Here is a 25,258-nt window from a genome sequence, read left to right as displayed (position 1 = left end):
AAAGACTTTGGCTTGTGTTCAGATTAGAAGATAAGTAATACATGTATTTTTATAAATGTACAGATGGTGCTCACATCCAAACTACATATTACTCATTTCCTTTGATATTCTGCAACTTGAGAAAATTGTGCATAATTTGTCTGCCAAAATAAATTAAAAAGAAGTATCTTAATAAATTTAATTGTCCTATTTTTAGTGTCACTTGTATGCAAATAATAAAAACAAATCAGTAGTAAATAGTATGTGTTGTTCTTTTGTGTGTAAGTATTTTTTGAGGTTTGATTCTTTATTGAATTTTACTGACCAATTTATAATTTGATCCTGATTTCTTAATATGGTAGGAGTTACCCTGCTTTAGCATATGTCTCTGAGCAGTAAAAGGGCTGAAAAGGAAAGTGAAATAAGGTAACAAACAGAACTGACAGAAAGTACTCGGAATAGCTGAATTTAGAATGCTGTAAGAAAAGCTAGCCTTTCAATGTAGACTTCTTAACAGGAAGATACTGTTATCTAGCAGTGTCCTGACTGATGTCCTAGCTAATGATGGATTTTACAAGGTGGATTCTATGCAGTGTCATTTTTTTCTTTTTTTAACAATCAAGAAGTTTAACTTCTGTCCCTCTAGAAGGGATTGAGGTATATAGCAGTTTGGCATGAGTACTGTTTTGGATGAGAAGTATGAACTTTATTTTTGAAACAATTACTGTCAATATGATTGAAGACAGAGATAGTAAGGCAAAAAGCAATAACAACAAAATATGGTGGAAGTCCATTTCAAGTTTGAGGACGTATTGTCTGCAATATAGAAGAGCAAAAGACATCCTGAATTCAAGAGTGCTCACAGTAGAGAGAAACGAAGATACAGATCTACTGTAAGGATCAATTTATTTTATTTTACTTTTTTACACTACATGCACAAAGGTATGTTTGCTGTTGAAAATTATTTGTAGCAGGACTGCTCATGTTTCTGTGTAATGTTTACTGAAAATTATAGCTAGCAGAGAGGGGAAAAATACTTCCCTAACTCCTTGACAAAATTTGTTCTTTTTCTTCACTTATTAAAGAAAGGTATAATGATGAATTTGAGTCAAAATGTTATGGTACTGACCTTTTCTTTTTGTTTTGTTCATATGGTAAATAGTACATAGCAATAGTTCTAGAATTTCCATGGCATGCAGATTAGAACTTACCAAATTATTCCCATAGGAAAATTTTCATTATGCATGAAAACAATTACAATTTCTTGACCTGAAATGGTTAGCTGAGACTGAAGTCTTGTACCCCATATGTCAGGAAATTTATAATGGAATGTGGAGCAGCACAGTCCCTATAAAAGCTGTTAGAGGACATTTCAGAAAAGAGTGAATTTATCTCCTGGCATCATGTATCTGGAAGTTTCAGTTCAACTGGCAGAAACTGAGTATGTTTTTCAGTATTTTAATATCCTAATTTGGGAAAAAATTGAACATAGTATAAAATTGGAGAAACTTTGTTTTTATCTTCTAGTCTAGTATTGTCTGTATTGTCTGTGTGCATGATGATTCTTTATGTAGCCATTTTTCAAAGGAAGTTTTTTACTTTGTCAATGCTTGCATTTTTTTTCAATCTCTAGTTACTTTTGAAAGGGATAGCTTAAATGAAATGATCACGTAAGCTATTGCATTCTTACATACCATTATAAAAGGGGAAAACATCCATGTTTATATTAACAAGCTGAAAGGAAAACTAATACCTGATGACCAACTTAGATAAGCATAAAGAGGCATGTCTCTGCATTTCTATGTTATTGAAACCATTTTTACATTGCAAATATAGAATTCTATTATAAATGCATGCTACTAGTAGTTAGAAATTATCTAATTGGTGTGAACTATTCCTTATTTCCTGATCCAGTCTGATAAAACTTCCAGGTTTTGTTAGAGAAGAAAGGTTTTACTGTGCTCAACTGTGTTCCTAGCCAGTTCCCACGGAAAGGTGTTTATTGAAATAGATTTAGTTGCTTGGATGTGCACTGCACTGGATAAATATTTCAGAAAGCAAGTATTTTTCAACCCCTTAGGAACTAACATTTTTTGTTTGCATTTCATCTTGCTAATTGTTGTTCAAAGAGTTCCTCAGGTAATTACAGTAAGCTAATTTTATGAAGTTTCATTCTATTCATTATGCAGAATGGCTAATTAATGCTGGAAATGTTATTTTTCTAGGGAAAAGTGTGCAACCATTCAGCTACAAACATCTTGCAGATATACTGTAGTTGTCATTATTTGAAGACAGCTTGACGACTGCCCTAAACTATTCTGCAAGAAATTAGAGAAAAATCCTTTTTTTTTTTTCTGTGTAGAAATTAGAGAAAAATCCTCTTTTTTTTTTTTTTTTTTTCTGTGTGTGTGTGTGTGTGTGTGTGTGTGTGTGTGTGTGTGTAAACATGGCCTTAGTTGTCTTACAAAATATGTACAACACCTTTCAGATATTCAACAGGACGGGTCGTCAAAATGATTTTCCTGCAAATAGTTCCTTTATTATTTTTCAGTCTTGCTTGTGATGATTCACTGGAACCTTTCTACATATTTTTTTTCAATTCCCCTTGTCAGATGTGCTCATTCTCAGCATTCGATCAGATTGATTTATATGAACAACCTCAGTTTCATTAGTCATAATGAAATTAATGGCAAGTTACGTCACTTTTCTCTGACTGTGTTTCCCAAAGCAGAACAATATATCTGCATTGGAACGTATTAAATGTTAATAGACGCAAAATCTTGTGTTAAAGTTAATTAATGTTGAGATGTGGAGTGATACATGCTGACAAAAAAAGAAAAATGCAAAATTGATGCTGACAGTCTGCCCTTCTCTGATTGTGTGGATTTGTTGCAGCACATGCAGTATGTAACTTCATGCTGTGATTTGAGACCTAAGCAACAATCAGCACAATAGCAAATATTCAGAACAATCTATTAGCCACTGCATTGTTGTCTTTTTTGAGATCTTTAGGGATCTAAAAGATACTTTCAGTAGTATATAATTACTCAACAACAATGAGTTTAAAAGAATTTAAAAGAAATATCGTATAAATTCTAGAATTCATCCAAGCACAATAAATAAATTTAGATTATGTATAGAAACATATATTCCAATATTGTTTATTTTGAATAAAAATTTATCATAGGGTTACATCTTGGCATCTTAGAGCTTATTTTGTCAGACATACATGTGATTCTACTATGTGTTACTGCATTTCTGGAAGGTTATCTGGACCTTGGATTAATTGCATGTAGCCTCCTCGCATTCTCTTCCAATGCATGTCTAGCCTCTGTTTGTGAAAATTCATCTGTCCTTGACAAAATACAGTGCTTGTACTTCTGCTGATCACTGCAAAGCCTTTAACAGCAAATGGTATTTCCAGAGCTGTCTTCAACACTCATGTACTCAGGCATAATGGGATAAGAATTTTGTACAACCTTAAGGTTGTAATATGGGCAGTATTGTTACATAAATTTGTGTCATCCTACCACATCCTAGCTTCATACCCTGTCCTGGCCTGCTTGTTCTTTTCCATCAGTACTGGAAATAGAAAAAAACATGCATCCACTATACTTGAGCTATATGCATGTCTTCTGTGGAAGTACATCAGTTGGTATCAGTAGCAAATTTTATGACTTCAAAAAACATTGCTCATTGTCAGATTAAAACCACATTTCCCCAGCTTCAATGTATTCTTTAAAACATTAGTTTAAATTTAAAGAAGTTTTGCAAATAAAATGGGCATATTGATGGTATCTCCGTAAATTAATATTCATTGTGGCTACAAGAAGACAAAACTAATGTTGTTTTGTGTTGTTTTCATCCAGCTAAATAAGGTAGAAATCTGAAAATGAAGTATGTACAAGATTTGAAAGATCAGTGATGGTGCACTTTGACTATTTTATCTAAAGCTTGTATTTTGGACTTCTTTTTTTAATGCTGTGGAAAGATCATAGTTGTACCTCAGTCACATCACTAGGCAATGTCTGTTATTGCTGCTGTATTTCAAATTACACTTCTAGCCTAAGAATTTTTTTCGTTTTGATTTGTTAGTATTTTTTAGAGTAGCTCTGGCTTTTGTGCCATCATCAGAAACTGCTGTATGGAATTTTTGATTCTCTACTTAACATATAGTTCTTTTCAAACTATCTTCCTCAAGGCTCTGGCAAAAATCTAGTGGGCCACTATTAAATGCACAGATTTTCCAGAGAAAAATTTTGAACTCAGGCTGTGACATTGTACCTAGGATATATTAAAGCTAGATATTTGAGGTTTGTCTCAATATTTATTTTTTGTTAGTAGATCATTACACAGTGAAGTGATTACAAATAATTATTACAAAATACAACGCCTTTATGCCTTTTTTTTTTTTTTTTTTCCAGAAGACTTCCATGGTCTTAATTATTAAGAAAAGTATAAAAAAAGTATTAAGAAAAAGTGAAGACAAAAATTAAACCCAGAAATATTTAGAAAGGAAAGCATGTGTTAGGAACTATGAAGAGTATGAGTAAACATCTTGATACCCTCTGTTGTCGTATATTCATGGATTTATGTGCATAGATATAATCTATGTATATGTGTAGGGATTTTTCTGTATTGCTTTTTTGATTTCTTCCTCTAATCTGCTTTTCTTTCAAAATGCATTGTATTTCATGCACATGATTACATGCCTTCTTCATCTAGCCCTTTCATACATCTAGTTGCTGTTTTATGACATAATTCAGGGTGTCTTGAAAAACACATAATTTGTTGCACTCTGTTCAGTGTTGTTTAGTCAAATTGTTATTCTTAGTTCTTAGATATATGACTTTAAGAGATTAAGCAACAAATCTAGCCCTATTGCATGAACCTCATTTTTCCAATCCTTACTCTTTTACAAGAAGACTAAGTAAGTATGTAGAGTGGATATGACCTGGCTGACTTAGAAAAGTAGATATACAATTTTTCATCAAGCTGTTCTTCTTGAGCTGTTGGAGAAGGGTCACAAAGACAATCAGAGTGCTGGAGCATCTTCCCTGCAGGAACAGGCTGAGATAGTTGGGGCTCTTCAGCCTGGAGAGAAGGCTCCAGGGGGACTTTACAGCAGCTGAAGGGGCCCTACAGGAAGGCTGGGAAGGGACTTGTAGCAAAGGGGCAAAAGGAATTGATTTTAAACTGGGAGAGGGTAGATTTAGACTAGATATTAGGAAGAAATTCTTTACAATGAGGGTAGAGAGACACTGGAACAGGTTGCCCAGAGAGGTTGTAAATGCCTCCTCTCTCAAAGTATTTAAAGCCAGGCTGGATGGGGCTTAGATCTACTCAGTCTAGAGGGAGGTGTCCCCGCCTATAGCATGGGGGTTGGAACTTAAGTTAATCTTAAAGGTCCCTTCCAACCCAAAACCATTCTATGATTCTATGATTAATGAACTATAAATATTATGTTGGTATCTTAAAGAAGGTATTGAGTATATTTCTGGGAATTAAAAAGCACAGCCAACAGATGTTTGCTGAAGTGCACAGTGTCTGGTGCATACCTCATGCTGTGCTATAACGATGGATATGTCTGTAATTTTTTGTGTGTTTTTGAGTAGTCAGATAACTACTCTCTTGATGAGGCAGTGTACACCAGGCATTTTATATTGAAATGTTCAATTTTCAGTAGCCATTTCCTTCCATTTTTAAATTGTGCACATAAAGTTTTATTTTTGTAAGAAGTATTTATCTTCTGATCAGTATTTATTTGGTTTCTTTATCTCCACTGAATTCAATTTCATATACTAAAAAATCATCTGTTTGCTGCTATTTATTTGTATAATGTTAATAGTTGTTATACTGAATGATGTTTAAGTAATCATTCTCACCTTCAAACACTTTGAAATGTTTATGGGAGTGAAAGTTCCTTTAGCACAATGAGTGCTAAAGTAGTAACATGTTGTCATGCATTTGTTAAGTGTTTGCCTTTCTTTAGTGTTTTAACCTTTTTGATGTCTTTCAAACTGATACATTTATGAATCCTCCTTTTTGAAAAAGTAAAATGCACAGTTTAATTGTTCTTCAGTTTAGGACCTCTGATTTTACTGTTCTCCCTCCAGTAGACAGAATGAGTAGACCTCTGTCAGAGTTGTCATCCTTTGTCTCAGAAAGTATTTGCAGACCACCAAGCAGCATTTCAAAGTAAGTCAGTATTTATTAATCAGAAGAATATAGTAGTTAGAGTCTGCAGGCAAGAAGGAGAAGGCTAAATTTGCAAAAGGGTATGTTCCCACATCATTTGGAATTACTTTCTGTCAGTCTCAAAAAGGCAGTCTCTTAGCTGATTCCACTATTGTCCAGGCTTGGCAGTTAAATTTCCTTACAATGACAAAAATCTCTGTCTCTGCCTCCTCTCTTACAATAGCATGTGAATTAGAGCTAATGAAGATTTTGCTTTTTTTGAAAATCAGCACCTCAGCATCCTCAATTTTATTTCTTCTCTGAGATTTGGCTTTTCCAAATTCAACACATTCATCAGAGGTTTGACATAATATGTGGTGGTTAATATATGATTTTGATTGTGCTGTTATTATATATGTATATATATATTCCATAATTTTATAAATAAGCTTTTGTATATTCTAAGTGATTTATCTGGTTTCTGCCTGTTACCAACTCAAGCTGTTCCAGCACAACTTTGTGAGCTTTTCATTTGGTCTGTATATAATATTGTGTATTCTGTCACTGTCCCACAGCCCCTGCAGCGCTCCGTATTCCAGCTTTTAAATCATTCACAGAAATTCACAAGCGGCATGTATTCTAATTCTATAATGATTCCAGATTAAATAAAAAAAAAAAAAAAAAGATGCTTTCTTTCATACCGCTTTAGATTGACTTGTTGCATGTGTATCATGTCAGTCAGGACTATAGTCTTTATTTTTAGTACTAGTTAGATCTATGTTTTTCAGTCGCTAGTGACTCATTTCTGAATGTCACTAAGCTCTTGAACACAGTACCAGCTAGAAATAACAGCTTTCACAGATACCTGTTGTTTAAATAAACTCAAACCACATTACCTGTTTTGAAAACATTGTATTTCATTTTCCTTGTATAACTCTTGTTTTATGCAGCTTAGGATATTTATGGTAGTTTTGTTACCTTGAAACAAAAATGTTTCCAATTTCAAAATGGAAAAGGAAACAGCTATCTGTAAGAAACTCCAATACTTCTCGAGGAAGTGCTGTAGACATTCAGATGTCTCCCCTGATACAAAATTATTCACATATTCCTTGTCTACACAGCTAGCCATCTCATCATATAAATTCAATCAGGTTGGCCAGGCATGTTTTCCCCACAGTAAATTTGCACTTGCTGTTCCCAGTCATCTTTGTGTCTTTCACATGTTCTTGATTTAGCTCCATAATTTTTGTGTAGACCATGTTCAGGCTTACTGTCTTCTACTTGTGATCAGAATATGACTGTGAAGACAGAAATTACTCCTATGCAAAATAGTAAAAAGAAAACAGGTTACCTTGTACTGTCATCAGGCAAGAAAGAATACAGAGCTTGTTTTGATCAGTTTGAAATCTGAGGTCTGCTTTTTTCTTAAGATCATCTCTGAAGTGGGTATTCAATAATATTTTTATGAGGAGTTTACAAGCAAGACAGAACCATGTATGTTGCATTCAATTTTGTATGATTTTAGTCTTCTTTTGAATGCAGGTTTATGGAGAAATAGATGTTTAGTAGTTGTACGCCAAAGATGATTATGAAAGATCACTCTCTGCTACTTTCTTGTTGTTTTGTTTGTTTTTATTTCATTTCTCACTTATGGTAGAGTTTTGCCATAAACTACCTGCCAACAGATAGTTTTTTGAATAACTTTTGTACAAACATACTGTTTTGTGCATGTTTTTATTCAAGGTAGACTTACAAAACTGCAAGATGAAAAGCAAGCAAGGCACCAAGATTTATTCTACCTGGGAATTCATAGCTCTTTACTTACCCTGTTTCTCAGGGGTAACTATAGGATAAAACTTGACTTAGCAGTTACTCTTGCATCTGGCAGCCCTGTGGCAGGAGTTGGAACTTGATGATCCTTCCAACCCAAACTACTGTATGATTTGGTGATTCACGGTGGCACTGAAATGTAGATATTATATATTACATGTCATCTAGACACACAAGGCAGTGCAGAACTGGACTTAGGACTGGGAAGCCAGCGCAAAGTGAAATTTTTGACTGATACACTTATAGTAGCTTCTGTTTTATAGCAGATGAACAGCAGGGTTTGATGTCTGGTTTATATTAATAAGCATTCAACAAACATGTATTTAGTTAAGGAAATACTTTTACAAATACAAAACAGGAGTAGATGAATTGAACATTTTAAGAAGTTGTACCATGCAGCAAGTTTTATCCTAATGCAGAAACAAGGTGCACTGTGAGCTGTGATTTCTCTATTCTGAGCAACAGACAATATCAGGGAATTCATGCAATGATTTCTTCAACCACTGCCTGCAGTTAGAGCAGCAAATCATTTATGGCACATGGAAATGGGATTAGACATATAGTATATGTGTCTCTGGATATAACAGATTAGCTGAATTGCAAAACCTCATGTAATTTGCATGGCAGATAACCAGATAACCATCAACTTCATCGATGCAGAGGGTAACCATAAATTCTGTCTGTTAATATGATGCGTATAAACTCATCAATGTTTTGCTGATGGCATCAAGATTAGCTCTGAAGAATCAAATTCTGTCACCCTCATTCAGGGAGAGACCCTGAATCACTTCAAAACTCTTTAGAAAATATGTTTTTTATGTGTGCAATCATAAAGCAGAGCCTTTTCTGTGTAAAAGCAATGTTTTTGCTAAGTATCCAAAAGCTAATCTGTTGTATACTGTAGGGGATATTAGTAGCATATTTAGGTTAATGCTTTAATTTTAGTTCTTAAATATTGCAGTACTTTAAAATAAGCTGGAAGTATATTGTCTACGCATTAAACTGTGTATTATACAATTGATGAGTGTTTGTGTTTAATTGCAGGCTAATTTACAAATACTTCTCCACAAATTACTGAAAAAAGGAATATCAAACTAGTTTTTGTGTGGTAAAACTTAGATGCATTCAAATGTTTATCTGCGTGATTTATATCTTTCTGTTTTATTTCTGATTTCTAAGTAGACTAATGTAAACAGCCGATAAAAAAAGCCCATTTAAATTGTTTCATTCATACATTTTCTCTGCAGCTTCTCCAGAATTTTTCTCTTTGAAATAGTGTAGGTAGATGTAATTCCACCAGCTGAAGGAGAAATTGCACAGTCTGTGAAGTTGAACTGTTACATCGTTTTCTTAACATCTGGATGTATAGTTTTCTTTGCTAATTTTATTATGTCTACTTATTGCAGTTTTAACTCTCATGAACTTCACCACAATTTGTTGTACATTAGGCTTTTCATGAGCAAGTGGATTGCTATCAAAACCACCTTAATAGCTTTTAGCTATATAATAAATAAAAGATAATGGAAAGTTTCATAAGAAAACTATTACTTGGTAATTTGTGGAGAACTGATTGATTTCTACTCTGCGTAAAACCTTTAGAGAATTTGGAAATTTTAAATGCTAATTCTTGAGCATTTACATGCTTTTGTCATTAGTGATGAAAGAGTGGAATAAACAGCGCTAGAGTGTGTTTTGAGTGATTGCGCATTTATACATACAATGCCCCCAGTGTCAGGATGATGTCAGTGGTAATTTTTAAAGATACTTCTATCCAGTCCTTACTGAAGGCTGACCAAATGCAGTGCTTTTTGCATGTGCAAAAAATGCACACTGCATTTACAGTGTGTTAGGTGATGATAGGAGGAGAACAGCAACACAGAAAATCTCATAGAGGTTTATTTTCTGTTAAAAATGAACTAGGAATTATTAAGGACATATTCTGTTGTTCATTAGGCTTGTGCTAGTAAAAATCTCTTTTATTTGATGTAATTATGCTTTATATACTAGATTTCTAAGCAATTTAAAAGGTAAAAATTATGTAAAATCTAGACTATTTATTTCCAGATTACAAAATGCATTAAAATTAAATTAAGATCGAGCCTAATAATGGCTCTTCATACCAAAGAGAAGTATGTTACTTTCTATGTTACAACATTCTCATGCTTAGGAATGACCCTCATTAGTCAGATTATAAATGCAATTTTTGAAACTTGGTAGCATAATACTATATTCTTATTATTATCCTTTTTTTTTTTTTTTTTTTTTTTTACTATATATGCAGAAATAAGGAGGAAAGCCTCAAGATGATACACTGTGAGCTAGAGCTTTCCAAGCCTATCCTTTGAAATAACTACAGCAGCCTCATCCCTCTAGTTTTGCCAGCTCAAGAGCTCAATGCCTTCCTAGATCTTTCCACTTTAATGCAGTCACTTCTGCCCACAGTATGAAATTTCATTTCACAATGAAATTTAGTTAAATTCCTATTTGCTTCTAATGGTGGTGCTCTAAGGACAAAATCTGTTTTATTTTCCCGGCTATTCCAACTGATCATCTAAAAGACCAATACCTAGTCCTGCATGTGCCCTTTCACCCTTTTGGCTGCAACAAACTACCAGTACCACTGTAACTGGAGAAATTTTTACTTAATACAGCTCAAGGCTGTGGGGGTGATTTTCCAGTTCCAGTTAGAGACATTACACTTTATCTTCTGCTTTGTAGGAGCTGTACATCAGTTGATTTCCATTCCTCCAACCTAACTCTGCGAAAAGAAATATGAAAACTTGCTTTTGCCAAAATAAGTGGAAGTATGAAAAACGAGAGAAAAGAATTGGATGCACTATTAAGTATTCACTTACAGAGAAGTTCATATATCAAAGCCAGCAAGTGTAAACGAAATGGTGGCTTTTTGTACACTTACTTCAACTTTAGTGTGCGGTTTTTCTGTTTTGTCATTTGCTACATCTAGAGCCTGGCTCTCATCAGATAGAAGCACACCTTCGGCTGTTCTTTATTGCTGATTGTGCTACAAGTTCCAAAGACAAAGAATCCAGACTTACTTCATAAGACTTTTGCTGCACACATCCTTGCTAAATTACCACCTAGCTTTCTGAGAATAGCAATGTGTTCTCTTTATTGTGGGCAAATGCAGTTGGGGGGGGTCGTGGAGGGGGAAGCTGTTGAGCAATGCAAAACATTTTCCTGGCTGAAACTTGCAGCTTAAAGTATTTTGCTCATTGAAGCAGAAGAACTGTGTGTATCCAAGACTTCTTAAAAAACTTACAGTTGAGGTAGCCAAGCTGCTAACAGCTGTCTAATCTTTAACTTCACCCTGCTTAACTACCATAGGACTGCTTTGGCAGAGCCTATTTCAAAAAAAGTTTCAGGGAAGATCAGAGGAATATTAACTGATAAACCTGACATCTGTGTAAGGCAAATTAGCAATAATTAGAAGTACAATTAGTGAACACATAAATAAATATGCCATATCGGGGAAGAGTTGACACAGCTTCGTTACGAGAAATTGTGCTTCACAGTCATATCAGAGTACTTTGAAGAAATCAGCAAGGAATAATAAAGGCCTGGTTGATACACTCTGCTGGGATTTCCAGAAAGCATTTGAAAGGGAGTTGAGCAGTCACGAAAATCAAGTTTTAGGGCAGGTTCAAAACAAGCAAGTGAAGGTGGTTTTCAAAACGGAAGGCAGCCAGATGTACTCTGTGATGCAGGATGCCCTAACAGATTTTTCACGTAAAGTGGCTGATTAGATGGACTTACAGAAGTATACAGCCACCATCCTCACTTCAGAAGGTTCAGATTGTAATTTTTTTTTTCATGTGAGGAAAGTGTTCGGTGAAAGCATCATTATATTTTCATCTGTTCTCATGTTCTTTCTTTGACCTCCACTGTTGGATGCTGCCGGAGGGTGAATAGTAGATATCTTCTCTGACCAATACTGTTCTCATGAGGGTGCAATTACACACATTTAATGTTTTCTAAAAATGCTGTCAGTTTTTTCAAGTGGCATACTCTGTGCATTTCATAGATTAACTGTTGTGATATATCACACAGTGAAATGTTTTGAATATGCTCTTGTCAAAATATTTTGTTTTTTTTCCAGAAAGACATCTGCTAATCCGGGAACAAAGAGTAGCAAAGTAGAACATAAATCTGTGATTTTCTGCTAGAACACAGAGAGAATGTTGTAACAGCCATCAGGCAGACACCATCTGTAATACCATAATTGATTTCTAGCATCGCTTGTAATTAAATAAGAAAAAAGTGTACCTATTACTAAAGAACACCCAGCTACCCAATACTGTTGAACGAGAAACCAAATATGTGCATATGTTATCTGTAGGCGTCACAGGAAGTCAGAGTAGAGACACTGGTGAATATGCTGCAGGGCAAAGGCCAGCCAGACAAAAACACTGTCCATGCAGCCATCCCAAACCTGAAGTGTACCACAGGCATCACTGGCCTAAAATATACTTGAAACACAGATCAGACACATAGATCAATTACAGCATGAAATTTCACCATTTATTTTCATATACACTAAAGTGAAGAACAAGTGAAGGCATCAGGTTAACAATTGTTTGAAAATCAGTCTGAACTGTAAAATGTGTTCTTTCCCAAGAACCTCCAAGATAACAGAGTTGGATTATTCTTTTCAGTCAGTTTTTTTTTTGTGTGTGTATCATATTCTTGAATAGGTTCAGACATTTTTATTTCTTTTTGTATTGTTCCTGCAAGTATTGTTACTTGAATGAAAAACATGGTGGTTGTTTTACACTACCTTTAAGTCACATGTTCTGGTTTATCTAGTAATTGACAGAATATAACAATGAGAATGAAAAAAAAACCACGTACACATACATTTTCATTTACAGAAATTATTTAGGTTTTCCAGACCCTGGAATTATCTTATTTATTCATTCATTGAAAGCTAGTTTTGCAAAGAGGCTTCACAATATGTTATTTGATAACTGTTTTGTTCTTGTTTCAATAATTATTAAATCCCTTTTCCATTAGTTCGAAATAAATATTTATCTTCTTATAAAAAATTGTAAAACTTATGTATGATTTAAAGTCCTGCTCTAGAAATCAAATGCTTTCCCCCTCAAAATGCCAAAATACAAGGTTGTGCATACCAAATGCTATTAAAGCATTTTTAAATTATATTTTGTTATAAAATGGTTGTACTTATTTTGTTGTATAATTGTATGTGTAAGTAAGAAATAGATATTTTATTCTTACAGTTTGTTCACTATGAACAACTTGAAACACCTGCACGAAATTTCTTGCCTTAAGCCACATTCAAGATGGCTTATTGGAGTAATGATCCTCAGGTTAGGTTCTCATCTTGAGCCTTCTTCATGGAGCATTTTTTTTAATATTGCAATAGTATCATTCCATATTTTCTTCTAACCTAAGTGGTGTGAAGGAGCTTTTAGAAGTTATATGTCTAATTTCCTGTAATACCTTTACTAGGAGAATTCTTCACCAGTGACATCTGATGATCTTTAATGTCACTCCCTTGAAGGTATTCTCTGCTGATTTTCTTCCATATATCACTTTTTTATGAAGCCTTGAAAATGAGTGCTTTTTTGTTTTCTCATTATGATGACAGATTATAGTAACTTTACAGAAACTAGCAGAAATATTCAAAAACAAAAAGTGTTTCGAATTATATTTAACTGATTGTATTCAAAAGTAGGCTTTCAGTAGTCCTGCACAACATTTAAGTCTAAAACATTTTTCATGAAGTATTCTGAAATTCCTCTAGCTTTTGTTATTACAAAACAAGTTCTGAAAGTTTCAGGCTCTCTCCCCATGACTTTTATTATATCGATATTTTTAAGAGTCTATGAGGAACAAAGTACAATGTTTATGTTCGAACCTCATCTCCCTCCTATAAATCGGAGCAAGACAGTTATATAAAAATTTATCCATCTGCAGAATTAAGATTTGTTTTTAGGAATGTACTGGAAATAGGGAGTTGGTATTGTCATGTAAAAATCAATGAAGTCATAATGAAACTACACAAATAACTGTATCAGAAGTTCTTTATGTCAGCTACAAGATTCAGTTATCATTGCTCTTTTCTGATGAACTGCTAGGAAAAAAAAAATTGCATTCCACTCCATCTTCCACAGCTTGTAAGAATGTACTTGGCCTCCTTTGGCTGATTTTCGTTGCAAATCAAGTCCACCTGAATATTTAAAACTTAACAAATTATCCTTGCTGTCATCTGCCATTAGTACAGGTCTCAACAAAACTAACACAAGGTCAGGTGAGTTCTCTCTGCTTCCAAATATACTATAATCAGATATACTCTGATTAGCTCAGATTAATATCAAAACCTACCAGCTCTTCATAACTTTTTCTTTTCATGCCAGCAGGCTCTGTAGTAAGAACAGAATTGGCCTACATCTGATGAAGTATATTCCCCTTAATGATATTTCCATTATTTGTACTAAGTCACTCCTTCATCTCCATTTCAGCAACTGTATTATATCTAGAATAAGAAGAGCAAACATCCTCCCTCTTGACTTCCTGCCCTAGAAGCCTTGGACTTTTTCTTAAGCTGAGTTTTCAGCTATTGAAGGCAGCTGCTCATTGCTGTTAATAAAATACAACTGGACTAACAGTTTATGAGCCTGCATTTCCTGACAAGTTTTATAATCTCTGGTGACCAACCTGATAGTGATCTGAATCCTGTATGTAATTCCAAACTACCCATGTCATGAGAAAGCTTGTCCAAGTTGTTCAGATTCTCAGTGGTTTTCAGTCCTTTCCAGTTCCTCTTGCCTTTCTTTTCTTGAAAGTTCAAATTCAAGTTCCTGTTTTAATTCCTCCTCCTGGCCTTTTTATTTTTTTAGTTTTGATTAGAAGAGTGTTCCTGAAGAAAGCATGGAAGTGTGGCACAGGATTGTTGTCACATCATTGTTATAAACATTAGGAAATGCAGTTTTAAGATACTGTTGTAAAATACATGATGTAAAATACCTTCAGGGTTTCCTAAATCTGTTTGTTTCATTGACACAGGAAATATCCTGTTATTCTTTGTGCTGTCTTTGCAAAGTTATTTTGTTGAAAAAAAAGGTGTTGATTTTATCAACATCAGTTATTTTCTTTGAATGGTGTGGTAGGGTTTTTTTAAATTCTGTTGTTATTTCAATTTCAATTCATTTGTCTTTGATCCTTCCGAATAAAGTAATTAGAAGAATTCTCATGGAGTATCTATGCTAACTGGTCTATTTGTGTGAATTAAGTAGAAGGAAAAATGTATCAAAAGATCTGTTTATCTCTGGGATTTTGTGTATGTATTTGCACATCTCTATTCCTAATTTGATGGCTAATCTATAGTTACAAAATGCTAAAATACTGTATTTATTACAAGGTACATAAAAACTTCTGACAATTTCTTTTCAGTGTCATTTCGTGTATACATATAACTGAGCTTATGTATAACTGTCTTTTCTAACTCTGTGGCTCATATCTTTAACTTTTTTACAGCTCTGATAGCCATTGGACGATACAGCATGACAATAGAGACAGTGGATGTTGGATGGTGCAAAGAAATTACAGACCATGGAGCCACCCAAATTGCACAGAGCAGCAAGTCTCTCAGATACTTAGGGCTGATGAGATGTGATCAGGTAAGCAGCATCCACATACTTCAGCATATGTGAGAGAGTGGGTGTTGATGTGTGTAAATGTGAGAGTGAGAGAAAGGGAAAATTGATTTGTGTCTTGCTGTACAAATAGGCTTGGTGTTCACTGCTGTGGTAAACTTTGCTAAAAAGTATCTAGAGAGCTAAAAAGAGCATTATAAATTTTTGCTGACATAGATTTTCAAAATACACCCACAGGCTACACCTACAACCTCAAGTAGTCACACAAGTTTTATGTAAAATCTGCCCTCTGAGAATTTTGAGTATTTTTGGCTAAAAGTGATTGGTATGTCATGCCATTACAATGATAGACTGCACTTTCTTTTAAAAAGAAGAAAAAAGAAACAATAGAATACTAAAAATACTGCAGTGCTACCTCCAGAGTGATTTTCTATGGGTTTGTGTTCTTGCTCATATGTAACAGTCTTGAAAACAGATGGGGAGAGATTTGAATAAAACCATAACACCTAAAAATGAAAATAAAAATGTAAAAAAATTGATATCTAGCTTTCTCACTTGGAATTTATTAGGAATGCCTATAAGTTAATTTTATTAAAAACAATAATTTTTATAGTTTTTCTTTTTTTGCACAATACTATTCCATAATTTGAACTCAGTGTAAGTGGTAACTTTCCTCCTCAGCTGAGAGAGAGGCATAGCTACATAACATTTATGTTTGAAAGCCTTTTGGGGAAGAAAAGGAGATGCATGATTGCCTTGTGTTCAAGCTAATGAATTTCACACTGGGGAGTCCTCACTTAAAATGTCAGTTTGGTGGAGTGGCCAAAAAAGTAGGAACATTGGTCAAAGTTAGGAAAGACAAGTTTAGCTCATTCGTGTCTTACTTGTTTTCAGAGACTCTATTAATATATTTGTTCTGTATCTTTATGAATGTATTTAAACTAATGTTGAATTAATATCCTTCAAATTGAAGCTTTTCCCTCACATTTATCTTCAGAAGACCCTGTGTTTCACTAACACCAAAAGCTCTCTCTGCCTTTTTCTTTTCATTACTCTACTCTGGTCTTACTCATTTCATTATAAACATGCAGAAAAAAGATTTTCACTCTAGATTTGTTCAAATGTGAAAAATATTGTAGTATGTATATTAAGACTCACCAATAATAAATATCTTGAATGAAACCTCTGTGTTTAGAGCACCTTAGTTCACAGCCTGACAAATTTTGTGGATATAGACAAATGTTTTTTAAACACTTGGATATATGGTATAGTCTTTTATCAAATATATTTCTTCTGCTGCTTCTTCCCATAAAGCTCATCAACCTTTTGTCCATCCATAAAGGAGAAAAATGTGATTCCTGGTATGTAGTTTAGTTTTTTCATGACTTTGTAAACCATGTCAAATACTACTGACAATGTAATGTAAAGTACAATATAGCATTCCTTTGGGAATTATTCCCACATCTCTCAGAGGGATGCCTTCTCCTGACACCACTTCACACTCTAATTATAAGCAAATTGAATCCATGAGGTAATGCATAGCTGTTGGAAGCACATTACTTGTTGTCTGAAGCTAACTTACGTGTTCATATTCAGCTATATATTCAGCTGTATTCCTGACAGTTCCATCTTTTTGTATATAGCAAATGAGAGAAAAGCTCTTGTCTCCTAAGAAAAGATGAAACCAGCGCATTTCCCACACAAGACACAGAATCTAGTTTTACTGTTGTCTGGGTAGCATTCATTCATAGTTATTAGTAGTTATATCCTATTCTCCATGTTCATTAAGCTCCTAGACAAGGATGCTTTTACCTAGAATGTCACTAGAAGGAGAGAGAACAAGAGAGTACAGTCCCACATCACTCTATGTATAGACTTCAGGAATCATGGCGTAGTTCAGAGAGAAAGATGTCTGGGATCAGGGAAGAAATAGCTTAGAGTCATTGGAAGTTCACTCTCTGGTTTCAAATCTGAAAATACAACTACAGGGACGGTGTATTCTTCAATCATCACAAACCAAACTTCAGGGTCCAGCTTGTGATTCTCATCATAAGCATATCTCTCAGGTATGCAAACTCCTAGTTGGATATGACCTGAAGAAACATGTTTTTTAATTCTAAGCTGATTCGTGCTCAAAAACATTACCATGCGTCCTTTGCAATAGTTTACAGAAGACAATAGGAAAAAAAAAAAAAGAAACAAAAAAAATCCACAGTATTTCAAGTGGTGGTGAATAAGAATTTTTAGGTCAGTTGTAAACTTAGCAATAGGATTTTGTAAACCCAGGTTCAGAAAGTTTTCATTGCAGGGAGAGGTTTAGCACTTGGGAAGAATTGCTCTGTCTACTGAAGCTGACTCCCCTTAATCTCCTAAACTTTAGTGTTTTATAAGAGCCAATAGAAGAAAAGAGTGTGTGAGTTTCTTTGATGGATTGTGCTAAGATTATGTACTTAGAGTATGTTCAAAGGGTTACTTGACCTTGGGAATTAGATCTGACCCTGAATCACCTGATCAATTTTACATGTATTTATTTTGTGGATTTAGTTAATGTCAAACAATCAGCAGAGATCTAATAAGTGCAATAATTTTATCCAGTCTTCAACTGCTATAGAAAATCGATGATGTTGATGCTGAAAACAAGTTTTACTACCTCATTGCTTAAACTCTATGTACTGCAGTCCGTATTTCTCTTAACTGCTGGTTAATGCTTTCCTAGTTCTTTACAAATGATTACGCACCGTCTATTGTCTTGTTAAAGTAAATTGCAAGATGGAAAAATAGTATTTTCTGACAAAAATTCCATGCAGATAGGAAAGCAGTGTTGACTCTGTATGCCTGCTTGTGTGTATGTTTGTGTGCATGTACATGTGTGTGTGTGTGTGCGCGCGCCTGTGTGCATGTTCAAAGTATGGTAGCCAAACTTGTTAAGAAGTGAGGAAATACTGTTAAAGCATTGTGGTACTAGGATTACCACTGGGAAACATTTTCTGGCTTGTGAAGCCCTGATGGGAAAAATAGCAACACAGACAGAATGAAGTAAGTATCCTTGACTTGAAAGTTTTTGGCAGCTGGATGATGCCAGCTCCCTTTTTTCACTGCAAATGAACAGAGAAATTACTGAAGAAAACCATGTCTTCAACTGTCTCTCTCCAGTATCATGCAGAACTAATTTTTTCCAGTGACTGCTCTTTTAAATTAAAAATGTCAATGTCCAGCACATCATTAGAGGGAATTCTTGGGTGGTGCAAAAGGGTTTATTTACATGCCCTGTTGACTGAAATTCTTGCCTTTGGACTGTTGCCAGCTTACAGTGAAAAATGGGTTAGATTTTCCCCATTTAGCCAACCTTCTTTTTCCAAGGCACTGATTGTTACACTGGTACCAGGTAGCATTTGTGCCTTTCTAGGATTTCCCAGGCATTGGAGAGGAAGTACTTAAACAGAGTTACATAAGGAACATATGTACGTAGACTTCAAATGGTTGCCATTAAAATACCCTTTATGACCCAGGCTCTGTGGAATTTCTTTGATATGCTCTTGACATAAATTAAAGGCGTCAAGGGTCCTCCCGAGAAAGATCAGAGAGGCTGCAAGCTTGGGCAAAGGCAGGCTCTGTTTTACGCCATTGATTATCTAAGTGCCCTCAGGCAGTGGGTTTCAGTAGATGCAGAGCATTATTGATCCACACCATGAAAATAATCAAATTATTCATTTATCATCAAACTGCTGTTGCCATGACCTTTCATTTTATCATGTTCTTTACCATCTAACATGCACACCACAGGAGCAATACGTTCTTTGCCTGAAAAATAAATGTCATTGTATTTAGAAATCTCATAAAAACCACTGACTTTACCACGAGATCATCATAATGAGGGCACATATTTAGGATGGAATTTTTCTAATGAGCATTTCAATACTAGTTTTTCAACACTAAAATAGCAACAGTTGCTATTATACAGAATACAGAATACAAATACAGAGTACAAAATACAGAAAAAGTCAAATATCAGGAAATTCTAAAAATCTTTCAAAACTATCCATATTTTGTTTTACAATACATAGGTAGATAGTATTCTTTTCAATGTAAGATCACTAGGAGCAAGGTTACAGAAAAAATGTCTCTTTTCTAATTGTCACTAGCACCTCCACAATGGAGTCAAATTTGGTTCTCTCTGCACTACATAGCGAGGGTTTCTACAGCCTTCATAGAGCTCTGAATGCTCTGATACTGCTGGAGAGGTTGCAGGGCAGCCTGAATGCTTGGGCCTTTGTCCTGATGGCAGCCTAATTGCCAAAGCCAAGCATGTCATCCAGGAAATTAGAACTCAGAGATCCTGTCGTATAGGTGCAGCCTACTGCTTGTATTTCCATGGCCAGCTCTGGTGGTGCTAGCTTGATCTCTGCAGTGTCCTGCAGCATACTGCACAGGTAGAGTGAGGTCAGTCCCTTTAACTATCAACAACAGATGGGCTCTGAGAGCCTGTTGTCCAGATCTCCAGAGGTTTTTCAGAGCTCATGAGCTAGACTCAAAATTTTTGCAAGTGCTCATGTTTTGGACAGTGCACATTGCTGATTGCCTGCAAGCACACATCAGCAGACTCAGAACCAGTGAGACATCTCCTCCCATTTGGTGACTCTCATGGATGCACACTGGCCTTGCAGCACCCCTGACAGACAGCCATCTTTTGGGACATACTCTGCTTCTCAGTCAGAGTGTAGAACATAGCACTGTCCTGAAGCTGTTTTCAGCAAGAACTGTGTGCAAATACATCACTGTATATCTCTATATCCATGTATGTGTACAGGCACCTAGCAGCAGACGCAACAGCACAGATTATGTGCATCAAAAAAATTAATGTCGTGGTTCTGATTCTCCATTTATTTTGAAAGCAGTAAAAGATTAGATCAGTAGTTGTTAGCAGCTTAGGTAGGCCATTTTAGGGTTTTGTAATTGGAAGAGATGCAGAGACCGTGGCATTTCTGTGGTGTTTCAGTAGGCCCATGCACAGCAAACCACCCCCGATCACTGGCTGTCTCCTCCTGTACTGCTGCGTGGGCCACACGAGAGTTGCAGCTCCCAGTGCCCTGCATGGAGCACAGCTGCAGGTGTGGGCCCTGCCTCCCCTACTTTGCCGTGGGTCTTGCAGTGGGCACAAGAACGCTCAGCTTCTGCCCTTTCATCTGGGTCAAGCGGGTTCCTCACCTCCCTGTGTTCTAGAGGAGACAGTGCTGGATCCAAGTCAAGGCAGTATTTAGTTCACTTCTGCCCAGCCTCCCACAGCCGATAACATAGCTTTCCATCAAGCCAAATGTTAATTGTATCTATTTTTATCACAGCTTATGAAAGAGTATACTTCAAAGTCCTTTGTAAATATGTCTGGTAAATAATGGTGATTTTTTTGAATCCTCAGACTGGTTTTTCATGCTAAGGGGATACTTTACATATCTGGGGATTCATGTGGGCAGTTTCAGGACGCTTTCTTTTCTTTTACAAACACAGACATCAGGACTCCTAAGAGCCTTAACGCATCCTCTAGGCACAAACTGAAGCCCACATCAGAATCGCAGATTGAAATCCAGATGTTTCAACTTTCTTTTCCTGAATGCAACTTTTTACATTCCTACCCCTAGTTACTTATTATTTCTAAATATCACATATTTTACATTTCTAAAATAAATCAGAGAAAGAGAGCAATGTTCTAATGCTATTTATTGCTAGAATTCATTTTAAAGAAGTCTTTGTAGCACTTCTTTATTGTGCTTTCACAAAATCCCAACCAGCTCTAAATAATGTCAGTTTGAACTCTTCACCTTTATGGAAAATGGCTGGATATCACCTAGGAAATCATGGATAAAAACTTGACGTGTTTTTCTGGCTGATAGCTTGGCTGGTTGAATAATGTGTCAGAATTATCTTCCCATGTTGTTTTCAACTTTTCTCACATAGAATTTCATATTTCAAGATACTTTTACAGCAAATAGCTGTGGTGCTATTTGCAATGGTTATCAACCATGCTACCATTTAAATGCAGGAGACATTTCTTGAGAAAATGTGCAGAAAGATGATGCTGAAAAACAAAGGCCTGCAAAATTCAACATTCACAGCTATGTGTGAACAAAATGAAGTGAGTCTGACAAAGTTGGCTGTGAATGCATACTCTGTGTCAGTTAATAAATCATCATGGCCTTTTTTCCTTTTTTTTTTTTTTTTTGAAATTCAGATTACTTCTAATGAAAATGCATCTGAGAGTCTGCAGCTTATTCCAGATGACTTTCTCAGATCAATTGTAGCATGTATTTCCTATTATACTTTTACTGAGCACTGAAATCGATGGTCAGTACAGCTGACAAAAAAAAAAAAAAAAAAAAAAAAAAAAACTTTTATATTACCACAAGGAAGATAGATTACCCCTCAACATAGAAATAGTCAGTTAAAAAATCATTTGTATCTTAAGTAAGATTTTTAGAAAATTGGTAGATTTAAAAAAAATTATTCATTGATTTGTTCTTCACTAAAGGCTGTTTTAGAAACATTTTTAAATGTATATATCCTGCACAAACTGCAAATCATTGTACTTACTGGGATGCAGTTGTTGTTATATATGTGTAAGTGCCAGATTGTGAAAGAAAAAAAAAAAAAAACTTCTAAAAGCAAAAAGAATCTTCTGTTTAATATATATATTATTAAGCATGTTTCGGAACATTTTTACCCTTAATTCACTAACTTTTAATTTAAATTTGAAGCTGAAGCAAGGGAAGTAAAAATATAGAGGTAAGATATTAGATGAATCTTTAAATTTCAAATACGTTTTGATCTAAACTGTTCTTGATCACAAGTGGAAAAGCAAAATTTGGCCAGGGCTTGTTTTAATATAATTAGTACAGCAATCTGCCTCTCATCTTCAGAAAATGCTAACAATTGTCACTCTGATCAAAAACCTAGAAAAATTGTGACCATTTGTTCTTTTTCGTTTTTAAGGGGTTCATTTTGATATTTGAAATTATGGTCTAGTGATTTTGAAGAGGACTGAAAATATATCCAATCCCAAACCCTTTGAAAACATTTCTATAGCACTTATTTTTCTCTTGTTGAGAGGGCTTTGCTGCATATTGAAAAGAATACTCCTTTTTTTCTTTTTTTTTTTTTAATTTTTAATTTTATATGTACAGTATAGAAGCTGCCAATGAAACATCTCTTTACAAGCAATGAATAATTTAGATTCATAAAATCTGTGAATCTCATTACAAGGAAACTAGTTATCCTTGCTAATGCACAAGTAGGGAAAAAATAGCATTTATTTCTCTTTGGTCTTCAGTATAACAATTTTAAAAAACAGAATAATTTTTTTCCTGGCTAACTAGAATAACGAACCCATTACATGTATGAGTGAAGGCATCTGCTAAAAATACAAAAAAAGGATTTGTTTATTCAAATTGAATACTTTTATACTTCTGATTTAACTCTTGTTTTACCAAAATATTTTTATATATCAGCTATTAGCTCCGCAACATGTCTGAAGGAGTAGGCTGCAGATGGAACCTTCTTGAGTTAATGAGTCATTCTTACTGTTAAAAAGAACCCCTAAACATGCTATACTGCAATAAAAAGGTGAGCACTCAACTACACGTCAGTGGTTTGAAATCAGGGTACAGACAGCTACTAAGGAAAACACAAAGTGAAGCGGTCAGCATTTTTATGATATTAAAAAAGAAAGAAATTTTAAAGCAGCGTTGTCCTCAGAAACTTAAAATCATTTTTGCCAGCTGATAAATTTTGAGAATGATTTCTATGTTATTTTTACAGGTTCCCATTTTGACAAATACTAAACTAAAATATACTCAAGTCAGTCTTAGCGTAGCAGAATGAAAAGGAAAATATTTGTTGCTTTTAATTCAATAGGCAGAAAGTAATCTGAAAGAATATTTATCACTATATGAATAAACACTGTAATTTCATTGTATATGTCTTTATTAACTGCAGTTTTTATATGTAAGACCAAAGCAGTGCGTGGAGTTTCAACATAAATTTGAAAAAATTATAGTGCTAGTAATATTTTTACTTTCCACCTGGTGGAGTCTAGAAGTTCATCTGATTACAATGAACTAAGTTAGCAAACCAACCAACCAGCCAAACTGAACTGCTCTTTCAGAATGGTTTATCTGAAATAATAGAGAAGTAAGCCCTCATAGTAAGCAAGGGGAATTGAGACTGAAAATCTTTATCACTTAACTTTAATATTCAATAATGCAGTGGCAGTAATGATTAGCACAACAAGACCAGAGGCTCTGACTTTTCTAGAAAACTATGCAAACTCACAGAGGCCTGAAATGAATTATGTTGTGCGCTTGCAGTAACGCTTTCCTCTCTGTGGCTGTAGCAACTGTGCAGGGACTGTAGCAACTCCGTGTTTGAGGCACCTGTGTAAACAACAAGGAATCTCATCCCTCAAGGACTCCATCTTTCTGTCAATATGCAAGCAAAGAACTAAAAGAAGGGTTATTTTTAAAAAGCGGCCTTATTAGATTTTCTGAAATCCTTCCAGAAGTGCTACTATCAAATATTAGGTAGTTTGTGTATTCCATTTATTTCATTTCATACTACAGAAACAATTACAGATATTTCTACTTACCAACTTCCTCCCCTTTCCATATATACAAGTGGAAAATAAATTGCTGAGATTTAACATAATTAAGCTGCATGAATGTTATGAAAATAATAGTACATCAGTATTTTGGGGAAAAAAATCTATGCTTGTCAGTTTAATTATATTTTTAGAATCACAGAATCAGATATTTATAAGTAAGTCTGCAACTACTATGGTTATATGTGCTTGTGTGTGCTTTTTTTTTTTTTTTTTTCCTATTAATGGCTGCATCCATTAAGTCAAACATTAAGTCAAAATACATCTTGTTGTTGTTGTTGAAATTGCAGGGGTCTTTATTTGGACTATAGACTGTTGTGCTAATGTCAGTAGTGCTGTAATTTTATTAAAGTCCTAAACAAAGGGTCTGCCCCTGGGCATGAGGGCAGTCATTGAAACTCTGTGGAATATGCCTGCCTTCAATGATCAAGTGCACTTCACACAAAATGTTTCCAGAAATCTTTAATTTTGTTATGGCTACAGGCAACAGTTATAATTGGGCCACCTGAGAATATAATTCATTCAACTATTAGCAGAAAAAAAATCAAACATTTGTTATTAAGTACACTTTTTATAGGACAGTGACTTAGAAAGCAAACTATTCTTAGTGAAGAGAAAATGCGTATATGAAAACACATGGTTTTTAGTAGCTCCAGGTGTGAATATTTTGGATTTTGTTTTTAAAAGATTAGAAAAAATGGGAACATAAAATGCTTCTAAAATTTTTAATTATGGATGCACACAATGGCTACTTATTCATTTTTTTGTCCACTGCATGCAAATTGGGCTTTTGTGTAATACTATCCTACATATACTGAGACAGAATGGCATACCACTAATACTGCAATTTCAATAACTTCATAATAAAACCCTTCTGAACAAAAGGAAGGTTATGTAACTGAAAACACCTGCATTGTCCCTAAAAGGAGAGTGTCTGTGATGTTGTGAACGAACTACATTCCATACTATGCAGCAGTTATTGCAGCAGTCC

At 34.8% G+C, this 25,258-nt stretch overlaps 1 protein-coding gene across 1 annotated transcript in view; it reads left to right on the top strand.

The window, feature by feature from the left end:
- FBXL17 (F-box and leucine rich repeat protein 17) overlaps positions 1-25,258 on the top strand; it is a 278,017-nt gene that overhangs the window by 243,580 nt on the left and 9,179 nt on the right. Inside the window, exon 8 of the mRNA XM_085214418.1 lies at positions 15,505-15,647. Coding sequence (XP_085070544.1) covers positions 15,505-15,647 — 143 coding nt within the window. The remainder of the gene's footprint in view (positions 1-15,504; positions 15,648-25,258) is intronic.

Source organism: Meleagris gallopavo, chromosome Z (genome assembly GCF_905368555.1).
Source record: "Meleagris gallopavo chromosome Z, MGAL_WU_HG_1.1, whole genome shotgun sequence".
In the NCBI taxonomy this organism is placed as follows: Eukaryota; Metazoa; Chordata; class Aves; order Galliformes; family Phasianidae; genus Meleagris; species Meleagris gallopavo.
Note: the sequence above shows the minus strand (reverse complement) of the source record. Positions and strands in the feature narration are given on the sequence as shown.